Below are 19,163 nucleotides of genomic sequence, written 5' to 3' on the forward strand. Positions count from 1 at the left end.
AACACTGACGTTTTTAATAAATAATAAAAATTACTTAATTTTATTAAAAAAAAGGTGTATTGTTCGTTGCCTACACAACCAATTGTTGATGTTTTTAAACATTTAAAAAATTGTTATTCTCGTTAATAATTGAAATTAATTAAAATTGGACTACTTAAATTAACTTTAATTTTTTTAAACACTTTAACGCCTCTAAGAAATAATAAAAATCAACTTTCGATTAAAAAACAATTGTGTATTGTTGGTTGCCTGTACAACCAAAAATTTTACATTCATTCTTTAATAAAGTAAAGTTCCATAATTTAAGTCAATTTATAATTAATTAATTGTATAAATTGACACCCATAAAAGATCGACGGTGTGATTGTGGTTTTTGAAATATTTCTCAAAAAGTTTAAAAAATTATCTCAAATTTGTTAATTTTGGACTACTTTAAATTGATTTTTATTTCTTTTATAACACTTTAACATCTCTAATAAATAATAAAAAAAATCTGTTGAATTGTTGGTTGCCTATACTACCCAAATTGAAATTACAATCTTATCAATAAAGTTAAAAAAAAATCATATCAAAATATTTACCTAAACACTCAGACAGCACAAAAAGTTTTTTATATATATATATTTAGCTGACAGGTGTTTTGCTTATCAGAATTAAGTATCAATTACAATGACTAACCAAAACAACATTATTTTTGTTTTTGAAACAAAAATATTTCTTCGTCCCCAAGTATTTTTGCTCCAAAAAATGGGTTATGTAAAATTCAGTTTATCTCATAAAATGTTGAATTGAATTTATTCATCAATATAACGTAAAATTTTCAAAATAAAGACCAAAAAATACCATTTTTTGGGAAACTCGTCTTTTCTACAGTAATACAAATAGAAAGCGTTTAATTTTCATAATTCTAAAGCGATGTTTTGTATATTTTCCAAAAAATCGACCTGATATTATTAAATAATACCAAATAAATTGAAAACTGATAAACTGATAGTACTACCAACATCACGTGCCTCTCAAACTAATTCATTAAATTGCTTTGTTACATAATTCAGATCACAAACGCACATTTTTGCAGTCCTGAATAGTTCCTTTAATTAAAATCAATGAAGCTCAAGTAACTCCAACGACATAATCACAATAACGTGTTCTAGAATCACCACAATTGCCACATTTAAAAACAAATCCGTTACAAGTGCAAGTGTTTCGCATATTCAAAGGTAAAACCGACGTTTTTTAATCGCTCCATAATTAATTAGCACAATCGTAGATTGCATAAAACATCACATTAGTTAAAAACAAAAAAAAAAATAGTTACTTATTTTAACCAAAATTCTAATAAAAGTGAGCTATGACTTTGAAATTATAAGTACTGGCAACTTTGAAAAACTCTTGTAATTTAGTTAAATTCAAATTTAAAAAAAAAGATCGACCACTTCAATAGAATTGACCAGGCGACCTATGGTACTTTCATGATAATTACTAAGCGACCTACTAATTATCCGGCGTCGGTTTCAAGGCTAGGTACAATAAATTTATACGCTTTTATGTATTTAGGAATTTGTTGACCAATTTCTAGTATTGTTTTATATTTCGTCCTTCAGTTTATATTGATTGAAACCATAAAAATTCGATGTTGTGTGAAGTTTTTACACTTAGAGGGTGTCAAGAGGTGCGATAAGTGGCCTTTATAATCACACAAAGTAAAACAGTAAGTTCTTTGTTTAACTATCATCAAATTTTAATCTTATCATGAAACAAAACTATTTTTTAAATTCTATTACTCAAGTGTCGCGTCGGCGTCGCCAGAAAGCAAGTACGTAAAATATTGCCTTTTTCTAGTTCTATCATTTAGAAAAATAAAAATCGGGCACCGAAATTCCCGCTACGGCCCTGTCGTCCAAACATCACCTGTTGTATTTCGTGTCGCGTTGCCAGAAAGCAAGTACGTAAAATACTGACTTTTCTAATTCTATTACCACAAAACCCAAAATTAATCAATTGTAAAAATAAAAATCGGGCCCCAAAATTCGCGCTCCGGCCCTGTCATCCAAACGTCACCTGTCACTTGTCAAAACCTAAACAAACCCAGTTCAAAGGGCAAGGGCCGTGCGGCGGCCTGTTTGTTTATCCATTCTTGGTAATGACACCCATGAAACCACCCATTTACCATTTACCCTTTTCCAGGAATGATAAGTAACACTGTCATTCAGCAGTGTTGCTTCTTTTTCAACAAACTCACCTCTTTGGACACATGGAAAAGGTAAAATTTGCAGTTTTTGTGTCACATTCTTGGAGAACAATTCTAGGATAAAATGGATGAACAAAAAAGCCCCGCCGCAAGAAGCTTACAATCCGACACCCATCGAACACATCGCTAATGTGCTCACCCATGGCGTATGGGTCATACCCAGCGTCCTCGCCACCCTTGAACTCCTCGAACGGTCCCGAAATGGGGCTCAGACTATGTCGGCGCTGGTTTATGGGGCCACACTGGTGTTCCTCTTCAGCGTTTCTACGTCGTTCCATTGCTGTTTTTTCTGCAACCAGCGCGGGTACGCCGTTATGCAACCAAATATACACTGTTATGCAACCAGTAATACACGATTATTTTTTTTGCAGGAAACTTAAGGATGTCCTCCACCGTTGTGACAGGGCTATGATTTATGTCTTCATAGCCGGCTCCTATTTCCCCTGGCTGACCCTCGAGCAGTTGCCCCAGGACGGTTGGGCTTCCTTCATGAATTGGTTTGTTTGGCTTTTGGCCCTTTTGGGTATCATTTACCAGCAGACTTTCCACGAGAAATACAAAACTTTGGAAACTTGTTTCTACCTGATTATGGGGATCGGCCCCGGCTTGTTACTAATCTCGGAGGTATTTGCACGTTTTCTGTTTTTTTCTGTCTTTTCTAACTTGTAAAGAAATTTTTTCAGCACGAATTTTCCGGACTGACGGAGTTGAAAATCGGCGGTGCTCTCTACGTATTGGGTGTGATGTTTTTTAAAAGTGATGGGGTTATCCCTTGTGCTCACGCAATTTGGCATTTATTTGTCGTAATGGCCGCAGGGGTGCATTATTACGCCATTCGAAATAATTTGTATCCAATTAACAGTTTTTTGTTGAATAATTAAGTACAAAAATGCTCGAATGAGTGTCTTCCGTCTGTTTTAACGTCGCTTTTGTTATGCAAGACGAAAAACTGCTCAAATGATTGCTCGTCAACAAAATACTCAAGTTGTCTCTTGTTTCCGCTGAAATATACCTAAAGAAGTAATAAGGGAGTCAAGTTTTTCTGTTTTTACGAAAAACTACTTTAGGTTTATTTCTTATACCGATCTTGTGATTGTATACAATAAAAATCTCATTTTACCAGTGATGTATTCTTCCAAAGAAGCTCCACTATAATTGTAAATAAATTAATTCATATGTGCACAGTTTGTCTTATTTTTACCCACTGAAGGTCAAAAGTCTCACGCACCATCAAATTATAACACCAGGAACTTCCATACCCAAATTAGTAGATTAATTAAACTTCTACCTGATTTTATCAACTATTAAAACGAAAGCAAGGTTTTTAAACCGACGAGAATGAAATATTTACCTGAAGACCGGTTGAAAAAACACACCAATTCTATTTGTTTTTTTACAAAATTTTACTAAACCGGGCCGAAAGTAACATTTTACTTTTACCGTTTTCGAATGTACAGGGTGACTGTAAATGATTGTTTGATTTTTTTACCTCAAGTTGGTGTTAAATAAAATTTTAATTTGGCAACCTTGACTTTCAACTCAAACGTCAAAATTTTATATTGTCATTACTCAATGTATGTTTGTTCTAATACAGAGTGACCCAATAGTGCGTCCATCACTTTTTTTCTATTCAAGCTATCAATTTGATTTTTTTTTAAACGGTAAGATCGCCAATGAGGCTTATTCTAAAAATATTTCTACATATATACAGAATGTCCCAAAATGAAAACCCTCAATTTTTGTTACATTTTTGGATTCGCCACTAAATTGTCGATATAACGCATCCGGGTTTCTTAGATTTATCTGTAATAGTTTTTGACTTATGTCAATGTATGTGTCAAACTCGCAGAAAAATTCATAATTTCAGAACCATTTAAAATGATTTAACCAATTTTTTTCCAGTCGATTCCTTAAATTTAGCACATCTTCTGAAATACAGGTGAACTTGGAGTGGATGTTCCATCGCCTACTACGATTTTTTGAAAATGACAAATTACAAATGGCAATTACTCAATTTTTTAAATACAACACCCTATATTTCATTGCACAACTGCACAGCATTTTTTATGAGCTTTTTGCCGATATAGGGTTTGTGTAAAATTTGTGAGATTTTTGCAAAATAAAATTTGATAGTTTTATCGAAAATAAAAAAGAACTGAGTAGGTCGCTGTCGTAAAATTTGACAGAAACCTTCCATTCAACCGATAGATATAACAAATTAGAAGGATTACTTTTTATCAGTGTTACCAATAGATTTTTTTGTCACAAATATTGGTACATACCTAGCTAGAAACAGAATTCTTTCCCAAAATTTTGTTAAAAACAAGCCAAAAATCATAGAATTAGGTCAAAATGATGTTTTTGCCTTTTCCAAGAGTTGAAGCAAATTTTTAATTTGAACAATTGAACAAGGTTATAACCACTCAGTTTAAGTAAAAAAGTAAACTTTCGACACTATTAGAGAAATTTAAATAGTAAAAAACAATATCTTAATTAATTAGAAATAATTTTTAGATCATTGTTTTAAAAAATTCTAGGTTGCCAACTGTAATGAATTTCGAAAAATTTTATTTTTGAAAAACGATCACATTTTTACAGTACTTTACACTACCAATTACTTTTTTCGTAAAGTAATAATTAGTCTATGCAAAAACGCTTGGTTTCACACTTTTGCATTTATGCATATTATTATTTTAGTAAAAATAATTATGGAATCTATAGATCTTACACTTAAAAATCATAAGGCAAATATACCGTGCGATAAAAAAAAATTAGTGTAGGCGTCGATTAAATTCTACAGTTGGCAATACATTGCCTGGGAATCTAGGCTGAAAATTTTCCACACAAACTGAAAGTGAAAATGACCATTCACCGTTTTCGTCTTGTACAGCATTTTTGTAATAACTTGCAACAATAAAAATTTTCTGCTTTAAAGTAAACATTATTTCACTCAAAATGAATAAAACGCAAACTTGTCAAAGTTTCTGCTGACATTTGATGTCAAAAATCAGGATTACCAACTGAAGGACTTTAATCACGGCCTACTCTAATTTATTTTATTTTTGATCGCACGGTAGAAGTGTTAATGTTGAGCAAGACGTGAAAGGAATTAAATTTGCTACAATTTGTAAACTACAACATTTATTTGCATAATTTCTGAGCAAGGTTGAATTAAATTAATAATCCCGCCAAATTTCTTAATAGGATTCAACCACCGGTCAACGGTCTCGCTATTTTTAATTTTTGTGGCAAGCAACAAACAGGTTCGCTCCCGTTAATCGGCGGTTTTTCCGTTCATTCTTCGTCCAAGATGGACAAAATTGTTTGCGTTTTCGTGTTGTGTGCGACTTTGGCCAAATCGCAAATCAATTTAGGTATGTTTTTGAATTTTCTAAACCGTTTTTCATTGTTAAAATTCAGAATATAAACCGGTACGGCCTTTCTATCACCCTAAACCTGGCACCACTTTAGGACAAATTGTTCCTCCGGGCAAACCTTGGCCTGACAAACCTGAAGATCAACAAAATGTCACCCAAACGCCTGTTCTAGAGAACAAAATAAAAGAAACAACAATTCCCACAACTCCACCTAAGCCTGGAGTCACTCTAGGTTTTGCCTAGGTTTTAATATGTATTTTATGGTGAATTGTACGTTTGTAGATTATAAACCTTCCCGGCCACCGTTTCATCCTAATCCTGGAAGTACCTTAGGTCAAATTGTACCGCCTGGGCAACCATGGCCTAATAAACCTGACGGTTATCAGAATTTTAGTCAATTAATGCCTGGCATTAATCTAGAAAACAAAATGAAAGATACTGTTTCTACAACTGAACAACCTGGCACTACGATTTTTAGCCTAGGTTGGCTCTTTTGTTAACTTATAAAAAATAACTTGATACTTGTAGAATATAAACCTAACCGGCCTCCACATCACCCAAACCCTGGCAGTATTTTAGGTCAAATAATACCGCCTGGACAACCTTGGCCCGACAAACCTGAAGGTTATCAAAATTTTAGTCAATTATCACCTGAACTAAGCTCTAGCACAGTTAGTTTGGAAAATAAAATACAAGAAACCGCTACTTCAACCAAGAAACCTAGTACTAATCTAGGTCTGTAATATTTCTATAGTTGTGTCCAGAGTACTACTAATATTTTTACAGAATATCAACCTAATAGACCAACATTTCACCCAAGTCCTGGCACAATTCTAGGCCAAATTATTCCACCTGGGCAACCTTGGCCTGACAGACTTGAAGGGTATCAAAATTTTACTCAAACAAAGCCTACTGGGTTTGTATGGGAAACGGAAAATAATAAAACCACCAAACCTGGACAAGCAACCCTAGCACCAAATCAAATTAAAAATAATTTTGAAAATAAAATCACAGATATAGTCTCAATATTGTCTCAACCTAGCACAAATGTTGCTAATTCAGGTTAGTATTAGTACATCCGGGAAAAAATACATTTTGAGTCGTAGATAAACAACCTAGCAGCCTAGACCAAAATAAGGTTGAGGTAACAAAACCTGGGTTAGTCACGCCCACACAGAATCAAACAAATAATTTTGGAGAAACAATAAAAGAAACACAAAGCCCAGGTTGTGTCGTACTTTACATACAAAAATGTTAATTATTGTCCGTAGATATTGATTACAAATCTAATAGTACTGAAAATTTGACACACTCAAAACCTAGGCTAGAAACCACTTTGACTATGACAACAAATCCAGTAGACAGTTTTGATGATGCAATTAGAGACACTATTTCTGAACTAAAGCCAGGTTGGTAGATTGAAAGTAATAAGTAGGGCAACGAAATATGTTTTTAGGGACACAACTTAAACCTAGTGAAATTGGAAAAATGTCAGGGGAAAACGAACGTAGCCCAGGTTTGTTTCGTACCTTACATATGAAAATATGTTAATTTTTGGCCGTAGATATTAATTACAAACCTAATATTGAAAATTTGACACAGTCGAAACCTAGGCTAGAAATCACTTCGATTAACAGTTTTGATGATGCAATTAGAGACACTGCTTCTGTACTAAGCCCAGGTTGGTAGTTTTGAAGGTAATGAGCAGGGCAATGAAATGTGTTTTTAGGTACACAACCTAAACCTAGTAAAATTGGAACAACGTCAGGGGTAAACGAACGTAGTCCAGGTTTATTTTGTACTTTACATACGAAAATATGTTAATTTTTGGCCGTAGATATTAATTACAAACCTAATACTGAAAATGTAACACAGTCAAAACCTAGTGGAACAACGAAACCTAGGCTAGAAATTATTGAAGATGCAATTAGAGACACTGTTTCTGTATCAAACCCAGGTTGGTAGAAACGAAAATAATAAGTTGGGCAACGAAATGTGTTTCTAGGGGTACAACCTAAACCTAATCACGGAGAAATCGATGGCCCAGGTTTGTGGAAAATTGCAACTAGCGAAAATATTTTAACTGAAGGCCTCTTGTACACATCTGCCCCTTTGAAACCGAAGCCTTCGACTGAAAAAATATTGATCAATCATCGACGTCCTAAACCTCGCCTAGGCTACATGAAGGCTACTGTCCCAACCAATGTCCTCGTACCCTTCGATTGGTTACCCTCATTTTTCTCTTTCTGATTTTTGTATTTTTTTTAATAAATTGATTGAGCTATCAAGGAACCGTATCACATTCCTCATGCAAATCACTCCCCAGTCAAATTACCATAAACTAAGAATCGTCGAGTAGGTGTGTGTGTGTGTAGTGAGTGGGGTCCCGTCGCGGCTCCGACCAAACTCTCCGTCTAATGTCACCCAGTCGCGATCGCGGTGTGCCGTGAGATAAGCTTTCGATGGCTGCGTCTTGTGGGTGGACGTGACGGCGCCCCGATGGCCCTTTTGAATTTCTCAGCGACGCCGCCCTTCGTGGCGACGCCCAACCCCCCAATCCCCAGTTTCTACCAACCGCCGGTGCCCTACTCGTACCCCGTGCCCCAGAAGCCCTTCGTCAGGGAGGACTTCGGCGCGCAAGGGGGGCATCCGGGTTATACCAAAGTTACCGATGATGGTACTAAGACTAAAGTGCACGCGGTTATCGATTATGATTACGACGATGAGGAGGAGGAACTGCCCCCGGTTACCCCCATTCAAGGGCCGATTTTCATTAAAAATGGTTCTGTTCCTGTCGTGCCGCTTTACTCACATCCGGTGCTCAACAATGGCACTTTCGTGCAGATTCCCGTAAGTACGAACTGGAGCGCCCGAACGAAATACATTTTTTTTTCTACGATTAAGGCCGTAGCCTTAACCACAACGATCGACAAGGATGCATAATAGCAATTTCTAAAGCAATAAAGAAAGACAATAACCCTACCAGCTTACCTTGCCAGAATTTAAATTTTGTAAATAATGTCGGAAAAATATTGTATGTTACACGAGAGTAATTTTTTTTTTTAGCTAAAACTCCTCAGATTTGTGATGTTTGATATAATTTTACGTTTTCTTGTTTTCAAAGATCAAATGCAAATTATTAAATAATTGGAAAATTCACTGAGCTTATTTTAAAGTTTTCTATTTTTTATTTGTTTTAAATACATAAAAAAACGGTTTTTCTATACGCTCCCAAAAATTGCTATTTTAAGGACTCATTCAAGTCCCTAAAGTGAGTTTTTTCGGTCTCAATAGTTATTTTCAAGTTTTGTCATGTTTTTTTAATACCTTATTTTATCTCTTTATACAGGATGTCCAAGTTTTATATTATCAATTGAGAAACTTAAATGTTAAATAATGCTTTTTGTTGAAAAAAATTACGTTCAAAACGATCATATCAAGGCTAAGGTGATTGTTTAGTAGTTTCAATATTGTTTTGAAAAATTTTTATTTTTAATAACTTTTCAATCAAAAAAAAATTTGTTGGAAAATTTATGAATAAATCTCTATACATTCGCCATTGGACGAATGAGAAACATCAAATATGCCCGATTCGAAGATAATTATGTTTTATTTTGTACTCAATTTATCAACTAATTTCAGTAGTTAAAGTAGTCCTTTATCGTCTTGTGATATAAAGTAATTTTTACCTACTGTTTATATTCAAGAAATTCTCGTGAAACAAGTCCACTCGTGACTTCGTCACTCGTAAACTTAACCTTACCACTCGTAGATAAACAATTTCTTTATCATCTTGTATAATAAATAACTATTTATTCATTTTTAACCATTTTTATTACATTTTCAAAAAAAAACTTTATACAGGGTGATATTTAAAAAACGGCAGGCACTGGAGAATTTTTATTTTTGGTCCGATTGTAAAAATTAAACTAAATTAAATGACTTTTAATATGGTATAAGGTGACAATTTTTGAATTTTTCTAAATGTTATAGTAGATTTTCTAATTATTGAAAAAAATTAAAGTTAATAAAAAATTGACGTTAACAATAACCTTGTTAAAAGTAAATAAAATAAATAAATAAATAATAATAAAATAAATTAATTACACTAAATTAGATGCTTTGTTAAAGGTAATTATTATTGTCATTTCTTATTAAAAATTTAGAAAAATATTGCCAATATTTTCTTTCATTAGCTGCTTTTAGACATTACAATAATGGCATTGTCTTATTTGACACCATGCAACTAGATTTTATTAACTTTTATATTTTTTTTAACTTTGATACTTTTTTAAACAATAATTTCTAGTAAAAGTGAAACATATTGCACATGTCTGTATCAAGAAAACTAATACCTTCCAAATTGTGAAGAAAAAAATTAGGGTTTCAATTTAAAGTTAGACATTTAGAAAAATTCTAAAATTGTCAGCTTATACTATGTATATTAAAAGCCATTTAATTTAATTTTTTTTAATTTTTGAAACCACATAAATAAAAATTCTCCAGTGCCTGCCGTTTTTTTTTTTAAATCACCTGTATATCGATATTTTATAACAAAGTGGCAAAATAACAAAAAATGTATTACCGTTCCTTTTTTATTTTTTTAAAAGATAGGAATTACACATCCAAAAATAACTTTTTACATGAGTCACTAGATTACACATAGTTGCAGCTTGAATTTCCCAGAAGATCAATTAGTTTACTGAAAATTAAGCAATGACACAAAACACACTTTTCCTTTTAATCTAATTTGACCTACAAAGCGATTTTTCTCACGAACGAAACAAAAATATTTCCTTTATCTTTTAGGGAATTTAGAAATGAAACAAAAATTACTCCAAGAAAACGTGATACCCCATTTAATCGGTAAATTAACGTAAGATTTGCGTAAAAACCAATACAAATGTGTTAATTAAAATTTGAAAGCATTACGAGATAAATTATAACAAGATGGCTACTGGTTAACACTGAAAAAGTAAAAGTAATGTGTTTCATCCTAATTGGGTAATAGCGACAACCGATTTTTTCAACAATTGTCAAAGTTCTCTTCTTAAGTTGGTACAAATGTCACGACATAACCTCAATGTTTGACTTAACCTGACCTGACACGTCAATTGCGCAAGCCGTCAAGGCCGCCACAGTCAACGACTCGTCAAATTGCGAAAATTGCTCACTTTGCTCTCCGTTAAGTGTGAAATATTTACAGAAGCCAACCTGTAATTACCTGCCGTAACCGTGGCATAAATTACAGATCAAATCTCCATTGAATAAAAAAAGAATGGAAAAACAAAAGAAAATCCGCTCACGTGACACGCACGTGCATCACTTTCACTGTTACTATGGTAACATACAAGTTATATATGACCAAAATTCGTGATTTATGTAACGACGACGTATTTGAGATCATTCAGGTTTTCACTTGGAATAATCCTTTCACTTATGCCGACCTTCGTATTGGTATTTGATTGTTTCCTTTGTCTCCTGTCATTTGAATGTGTAACTGGTGCGTGTTTTTCCCCCGGTGAGGGGGAAAAGCAATGTTTGGATCGAGCGTGCCATGAAGATGACCCATTGAGTAACGCAGACGTTACGCAACGGAAATGAAACTTTCACTAGCCTTGAAAGGAGCACTTTTTTGCACTAGGGATTGATTTTTCGTCGCCGGAAACGCCTTAACCTTTCGAAAAGTTCGCTTTTATGCACGATTGGGTTTTATCGGGCCCTGACCTCGCTCCATATGGACGTAATACGGTTACCCATGCGGCAAGAATGCGAGGGCGGAAAAATCGACTCACTTTTTGCAATTTGGTGAGTCAAAAATCGGTGAAATTTTAAATGTTTGTTATATAAAATCGTCACGTTTTGACTTTCTAAAAAATGTTAAGTCGGTGGTACTCGCTTTCGATTTTTAACTCTTAAACTTTGTGTAAAAATCAAAACAATTATAACATTGCAAAGGTCGGGCTTAAAATTTCTCACGCTCTACTCAATAATGAATTTGTAACAGTCTTTGATTAAAAAAAATATTATAAATATATCGACAGTTATTGCTCTTTAACCATATAACTGTATCTAACTACAATTTATAGCCATATAAAAACAACTTTCTAATCTGTATTGTTACTTAATTTTTTTAAGAAAATGTGCTTTATGTATACCAATCGTTTTTTACCACAAACAATGAAAGTACAGTTAGGTCAACATACTGACCTTAGCAACTTAATAAATTTTATTACTGAAGTACAGTCAACGACCAAATTAATGTCACACAATTTTGCCGGACAAAAATAGGTATAGTATCCTATTTAAAGTTAAATTTGAATAAAAAAATAAATTAATGACAATTAATGTTAAGTTTATAATTTTTTAACTACGACGTTAATTTTGCGGTTATTGCGGTTATTGTACATGGAAAAAATCACGCAAATTTTTTAGTTATTTCTTTAACCAAAGGTTTATTTTTGTTATTACAACTCCAAAATATTTTTTCAAGGAAAACATTTTCAAGATGGTGGCGCTTCCGGTTATACCGGAAGTGGGTATCAACTTTGTTATTTTAAATAAAAAGCTGTTTTTATTGCGTTTTTGATTCCCCGAGTTATGCTAAAAATTATTACCGACCTTCCCTACACCAAAGTTTGGCCAATTTTGGGTTTTTTAGACTTTTTTGAAAATTTTTGGAATTCCACTCTCCCTTTCAAAAATCGGTAACTTTGCCATTTTTAACTATTATGAAATCGTATTGGGGCATTCAAAAGAAGAAGGTTTGGTATTTCTTTTGGTGAATTCATAATAGAAAAAAATAATTAACACACCCCCAAAATTTAACATTACGTTTGGGAGAATTCAAACTCGGCAACTCAATTTTTTTAAATGAAAGGCCCCAATTTTTTCTTTACTAGATCGAAGAGAATTTAATTCTGCTTGCTACTTGCTACTTGTAGTAACTTATTTTCATATCGGGCAAAATTAAGAAAAAGTAAGACTAGATACAAGAAAAAAATGTTTAAAAAATTTTATTTGTCAAAAAATTGGCATTTTTCTGAGAGACGCGAGTTCTGAAACCCTTATATTTCCACCATTAATTACGACATTAATTTTGCCGGTCAGTGTACATGGACAGTAAATCAAATTTTTGATTTTTGTTATTTTTATTCAAAAAATTAGCTTTTTTGTTAGTGACCTAAAGTTCGTTTTTTTAAGATTATAAACCAAATAGAACTTGAAATATTGTTAATTTTCAATAATAAATTAGAAAATAAAACTATTTGGAGCCTCACATCACATTTTTTCAGTGTCTAGTTTCACGGTTTAATACTATAAAAAATTACCACATTAGTTTTGCAGCTTAGTGTACATTTTTTATCCAAAGTCCATCTTTTTCTTTGATTTGTAAATCAAGATTTTATTTTAATGAACTGGGAAAAAAACTATTCGAAATTTCAGATACCACTTTATAAACTTTTAATTAATATTTTCACAGTTTAATGCTATAGAAAATTACGACGTTAATTTTGCCGGTCAGTGTACTTGGACAGAGAAATTAATCAAATTTTGTAGAAAATTCTTAATCCAAAAACTCTATATTTGTTATCCCTTTCCAAGAAAAAAATTGTTTCGTAATTGAAATTAATTTTTATGAAAAAAAAAATAATAAATAAAACTTGAAATATTGAGAATTTCCTATAAGGAATTAGAAAAATTAGACAATTTTTTAGGTGTTTAATTAATATTTTCACGTTTCAATGCTAATACACAATAATTAAAACGATAATAATATATTGTTATATCACACCAGTCATAATAAATCGTTTTAGTTTTAATATGACAAAACTTGACTACCTTCTAAAACTGTATTAAATCACACCTGAAACCAGTATTGAGCAAGAAGCTAAATTATTGCAAATAGGAACAGTTGGAAACAATAAATTTTCATTTTAACTAAATTATAATTAAGACATAGCGAAAACTGCCTACCATAATAGTAGTCTTCTTAAGTGTCCACTGTTTTGGGATAAAATTTTTCCAACCTGTGTATAGGGTGTTTCTAAAAGATTGTGCTGGGTATACAAAGTCAACAAAAAGTATGGAACTAAACGGTTTTTTAAATCATTTACCTTCACAAAATAATAATTAATACTGTAAAAAAGTAATTGTGTTTTAAAAATTATTTTTTTTGTTTTTTGAGTTATGCGATTTTTTCAAAATGGCAACTTGTGTGATTTTTTTTCATACTCCTTACGTCAGTCTTTGTAAAAAAAAAGTTTCATAGAGGTTATTGAGACAAAACTCAAAACCAAAAAAAAACAAAAATTTTCTTTTTCATAAAATGTCAAATTTTTTTATAGCAAAAAGCGTTTGCTTCCATACTTTTCATTCACCGTAAAAACATCGTTTGTCGTTTGTTATTTTCAATTTTTGTTGTTGTTGCTAACCAGCGATGCACAAATCAGATAAAGTGAAGCCTGCCTCAAGCATAAAACGTTGATAAACGCAAACAATTACTCGGGAAGGAAATGAAGCTAATTATCCAGACCTTCAAACTTTTACGACTTGAATAAATCTCATGAAATGATGAAAATTTTTCTTGAAAATAACATTTAAGCGCAAAAGTCAACGTCCTAGCATCCCCAACCGAAATCCCCCCATCGGAGTTTCACGCAAGGAAGCTCCTCTGACCTTCACATGAGCGTTCGCACATCGAATTAATTCGATTTCTGCATTCGTACTAAACATGTTGGAAACACATCATCGTCGCGAAAAAATGTGCTCGTGTCGCTTGATTTAGTGTCAAATCCTCAACCGAAACCGTAACAATGCCGAAACGATGCACTTTCCTCCCGACGCAACTGGTACGTAAATCGACACTTACCAATCCACGCCCCCCACGGCTTGTGATTGGACGTCGCCACCCTGTGATAATTTGTTGTTTTTTTTTTTTGGTAAATTTGTGTGACATGCGCACTTTTAACCTTGATTGGCTGCCTTGGTTTGGCCTCGTTGGCTAACAAACCAGCAAGGCCAAAGTTTCGTTTGTTTACATTCGAATTTGGCGCCCGATCTTATCAAGGGAGTGGCGGGTTGTGATAAGATCGCGGTTTTTTTCGTCGCGAAAAAATTACTGATACGCACCGGAAGCCGACACCCGGAGTTGGGTTGGGGCGTGTCAAGGTTCCAGAACATTGACTTTCATTTGACAAACCTTCAACGATTTTTCTACACGGTCGTAAAATTTTAATTTATTCCAGTGATGTGACTGTGATGAGAAAAATTATGAAAATTTTCAGGGGACTCGGAATTTTTATTAACGAATTTTGAGGTATTATTGGTTGATAACCTCGGATTTTATAAACAGCTGGAGCAGAGGAAAGTTTTCAGAATATTTATTTACCTCGCAAATTTTGAACTTTAAGTATTTGGACAACAAAACTGTGTTTTGGCCACTACCCAACTTATTATCAAAATTCAAAAAAAAAATTCAAACTAGACCCAATAACGTTTTATGCACTTTTTGAGTCTCTAGGATTTAGAGAAATGTAAAAAAACGTTATACGGATCAATTTTAAAGTTAATTTTTTTTTAAATTTTTGTCGAGATTTTGGTTCGATTTTTGGCACCCGGAGCGGTCTATTGCACATAACTCCGGACTTATTGGTGATAACCTCTTATGTTTGGTACCGTTGCAAAGAAAATTTAATTTCTATCATATACAAAAAATATCAGTGTTCTACGATAAATAGTTATCGAGAAAACTTCTGATAAAGTCAAAAATATCAAAAATATAAATTCCACTATAACTTCAAAACTATTACGAATTTTGCAGTTTTCTTGACGCCAATCGATTCCCCGGAACATTTTACATAGGCTTAGCTCAAAATATTATATCATTTAAATAAAACAGAATTTAGTTGTGTATCTTATTTTGGGATACTCTGCATTAAATAAAAATATTTTTGAAATGTGCCTTATTATACAGAGTGGTTATAAATGATTTTCATCTAGCCAGTTTTAGATTTTTTTTGCATGTAACTTTATTTGTGCCGCTCTACTTTTTTGAAAGCTCTAGTTCTGTCATCATTAGTGTCACTTATTAATTAATAATAAATTGTTGTTAATTAAACTTTTATTGTTTCAACTAATTTTCAATAATAATTGATAATAATGTATACTTTGGAAGAAAACAAGTTTATAATTGAAGTCTATTTTCGAAGTGGACGCTTAGTAAACGGCGATTTTTTTAATTTTGAGTTAAAACAAGTAAAGCGGCACTTTTTATTTTACATGGAAAATTCACAGCTGGCTAGATGAAAATCATTTATAACCACTTTGTAGAATCCATCGTTTAAAAAAATCAAGTCGATAGCTTGGATAAAAAAAAATGTTATGGAGCTTGCACGCAACCCTGGATCACCCTGTATAGTATCAGTTTTTTATAAAATTAAAAAATGATTTTTTGGTTATACTTAACCGTATTTGCCTAACTTAAAAACTATATTCACATTAATATGAAAACGAGTATATTGATCATAAAGCATTTTGAATCCTATTTAACTGGACTAACAATTTTTAGTGTTTTTTTTTAATTAACTTTTTATGAAAAATGAAACAGGTATTGTTCCAAGAAATTTTGCAAAGTCTGTAAACAGATTACGTTTGCCAAACCTGAAAGTCAATCTGAATCACCTCTTCAAGTCAGTGATCTTGTCTAAATATTGTGTTTTTGAGACCATGACTCACAATAAACTTCAATAAAATCCGCGAAAAAATCCTTTAAAGAAGAAAAAAAAAGAGCTCTATTATGAAATTTGTAGCGCGATTTTTTCGCACAATTGACGTAAATCGGAGCAAATATCCTGTTCGAAGAACCGATTAAAAAAATTTTTCGCCGATGACTCGATCCATCAATCGCTATACAGGGTGAAAAACAAGCGAAAATGATGAAAAAATCCCACCCTTGAAACGGTTGCGACGCGACCGGAAAACAAACGCGTACACCTACCGACCTTGCTCTTTAAATAACAATGTTAGTCACCGAATTGTTATAGTTCTTTAAATTACGTTAATGTCACAAGTTGCAAATTTTTTTCCAATTCCCAGGAAGAACAATCCTTGGAAAAATCACGTCCTTTTTAATCAAGCGGGCCGGATTCACACTACAACATTTCCGGATTGGCACATCGCGGTCACGTGACCCGAAAAAAGCCAATCGTAATAGAGCGCGGAACAATAACGTTATGTAAACTAGCGAGTGGGATTTCATTCATAAACCGGATATACAGGGCGGACCAAATTGAATTTTTCGTGTTTTGAATAATTTTTTTCTTTGTTTTAGATATTATGGACGGCGTTATCCGTCGCCTTAGGTTTAGAATTACGCGGCGAGTACATTCGTGGCGTCCCCTGTATAAAACGTCACCAGCAATTGTTCTGCCCCACGGCGGGAAATTCCTATCCATTGTGAGTCAATCCCAGTCGGCGTTGCCTCCAATGACGCTCATTTATTTTCCAGAGATCGTATAGAGTTATTCATAGACGAGAACAAGGCACTGATGAAGAGGATGTACGGGGAGTTCGACATGGGAAGCCCCGGCGGTGAATACGGACCTGGCCGGAAAAGGAAAAGGTCGACAAAGCCGGGCGTGCCGGATCTGCACTTCGATCCCGGACCGGATCCGGGCGGAAAACCCGGAGGAGACTCTTTTTTTAGCCAAATCAGAAACACAAGACAGAATTTTCGCAACAACCAGAGCTCGGAAAGCGGCCGAATCGACGCCTGCGAGAGCAAAGTCGAAATCGTGACGCCGTATTGGGCCTCGAATTCCGCCGGAAAAATCCGGGCGATCGTCAACACGCAGCATTTCGAACAAGCGATACATCAGGAAGTGTGCGCGTATGTTACTCAGCTATTAACACAAGGTTGCCAACTTAAATTTTTAATATGAGAATAACTTCAAGAAAAGACAACCATTTACAGCCACTCGGTTTGTTTACCTAAGCGTGAAATGTCACTGAATTGACGTTAAAGTCTTTATTGTGTACCGGGTGGGGCATCCGTTACGCCCAAAAAGAAAATCCCCACTTCTAATTAAATAAAATTGTTGAATTTTTTCACACTTACCTGGGCATTAGTAAGGTACATTCTCTAATTTTTTGGTAATTTTTCATTCACAAACAAGGCCAAAAAAAATAAAAAGTAATTTTTTCCCAAAAAAATTAATTCTTGTTTTTATACTGACCTACGCAGATTCACTTCCTACAATTGTTTACAAAATCAGAAAAAAAATACAAATTAGATTATGAATTAAACGCAATTTTCCATCTTAACTTTGAAAATCATTTTTATTTATGACCTGCTACTTGTGCCATCAGGTGACAATGGGAACTACAATTAGGGTAAGTTTCCAAAGTTTACAACAAAAAGACCCTTTAAAGCGGTCGGCTACCAGTAAATGATTCTTTTGTTGGCAAATTATACCATTTTGTCATAAATCACGGGTCTGGTTTGCGTTTAAATAAAAAAAGCGATTATTAGGCTAACCAAGTCAAAATTTGAAATTGTGATATGAAAGTTTGATGCGCTGACAGGTACAGATTCATTTAGAGTAAAAACTTTATAGGTAAATTAACAGAAAGTATTCATAAAACACACAAAACTGTTACGGACTCATTTATTATTCAAAAAACTTAGAAAAATTCTCAAATTATACCCTATCAATAATTAGTTAGGTATATGAAATATCGCCAGTTTTAATTAATTTGATGTCGCGATTTATCAAGTGCGCGTAACCGATGCCCCACCCGGTACAAAAACTGCCAAATAGCGAGTCAAAAATCACTAAATTGTTATATAAAACAGATTATATTATATATTTACTCAACTTTTAGACTTCAACCACTCACACTGTAAAATTTGGTGTAAATTTGGTAACTTTTTGAATTTGATTTTTTGAGCTGGTAACGTTGTATTAACACCAATTTTGACGTTTTCTTGCAGAAAAGTGAGGACGAATCGCTGTTCGGGCGACTGCGGATGCGAGCAGAAGTACAAGTGGCACCGGCTGCTGGCCTATGATCCGGATAACGACTGTAAAGGCATTTTTATGGATTGGTTCCTATTTCCGTCTTGTTGCGTGTGTCGATGCAACCCGACTTAACTAATTTCAAACATTCACAAATATAGGCTTTCGGGGAGTAGAGCACGGGCGGGGCTAAACCAAGCCACGCCCATGCACCTACTTAGGAAATTTAATACTCAATGTGCCAAATTCACATCCCTACTAACTCCTTCCATAAAATTATTATTGATACAAAGAAAATGTGCAATCAATTCGTGACTGATCTTGTAATTTTTATCTAACGTACCAGTCAGTCTTGTTCTCGGTTACGAGTTTCTAGTTACCACTTAGAAGTATTTTATGAGTTATTAGGTTATTTATAAAATGTATAAAAATATTTGATTAATGTCATAAGTTGTAGCAGATGGCTGCCATTTTGTAATAAATTATTTGTAAAATAAATACACGATCACTGTCTAA

The 19,163-nt window shown here is 33.6% G+C and overlaps 3 protein-coding genes across 5 annotated transcripts; all 3 read left to right on the forward strand.

The window, feature by feature from the left end:
* Positions 1 to 1,141: 1,141 nt before the first annotated feature.
* On the forward strand, positions 1,142 to 3,431 carry LOC123003677 (monocyte to macrophage differentiation factor 2). Of its 3 annotated transcripts, none has more exons than XM_044396603.1 (5): positions 1,142 to 1,220; positions 2,188 to 2,263; positions 2,310 to 2,555; positions 2,623 to 2,875; positions 2,935 to 3,431. In XM_044396603.1, the coding sequence occupies exons 2-5, from the start codon at positions 2,190 to 2,192 to the stop codon at positions 3,130 to 3,132; spliced, it is 771 nt and encodes a 256-aa protein (XP_044252538.1). In that variant the 5' UTR covers positions 1,142 to 1,220; positions 2,188 to 2,189; the 3' UTR covers positions 3,133 to 3,431. The 3 variants fall into 3 exon arrangements, with proteins under 3 accessions (XP_044252538.1, XP_044252536.1, XP_044252535.1); XM_044396601.1 differs by lacking the exon at positions 1,142 to 1,220 and adding an exon at positions 1,631 to 1,711; XM_044396600.1 differs by lacking the exon at positions 1,142 to 1,220 and adding an exon at positions 1,796 to 2,140.
* A 2,050-nt stretch (positions 3,432 to 5,481) lies between these two features.
* On the forward strand, positions 5,482 to 7,916 carry LOC123004438. Its single transcript, XM_044397712.1, has 12 exons — positions 5,482 to 5,625; positions 5,672 to 5,860; positions 5,911 to 6,111; positions 6,157 to 6,363; positions 6,415 to 6,690; positions 6,735 to 6,854; positions 6,900 to 7,037; positions 7,085 to 7,144; positions 7,193 to 7,309; positions 7,358 to 7,417; positions 7,466 to 7,585; positions 7,634 to 7,916. Exons 1-12 carry the CDS (start codon positions 5,562 to 5,564, stop codon positions 7,876 to 7,878), a joined length of 1,797 nt encoding a protein of 598 aa, XP_044253647.1. The 5' UTR covers positions 5,482 to 5,561; the 3' UTR covers positions 7,879 to 7,916.
* Positions 7,917 to 8,021: 105 nt separating this feature from the next.
* LOC123004439 (protein spaetzle 3) lies at positions 8,022 to 19,163 on the forward strand. Its single transcript, XM_044397713.1, has 4 exons — positions 8,022 to 8,478; positions 16,961 to 17,085; positions 17,138 to 17,518; positions 18,623 to 19,163. Exons 1-4 carry the CDS (start codon positions 8,128 to 8,130, stop codon positions 18,780 to 18,782), a joined length of 1,017 nt encoding a protein of 338 aa, XP_044253648.1. The 5' UTR covers positions 8,022 to 8,127; the 3' UTR covers positions 18,783 to 19,163.

The sequence above is a fragment of the Tribolium madens genome, unplaced genomic scaffold, assembly GCF_015345945.1.
Source record: "Tribolium madens isolate multiple individuals breed KSU strain unplaced genomic scaffold, Tmad_KSU_1.1 Scaffold_1;HRSCAF=32;Tcas5.2_LG8, whole genome shotgun sequence".
In the NCBI taxonomy this organism is placed as follows: domain Eukaryota; kingdom Metazoa; phylum Arthropoda; class Insecta; order Coleoptera; family Tenebrionidae; genus Tribolium; species Tribolium madens.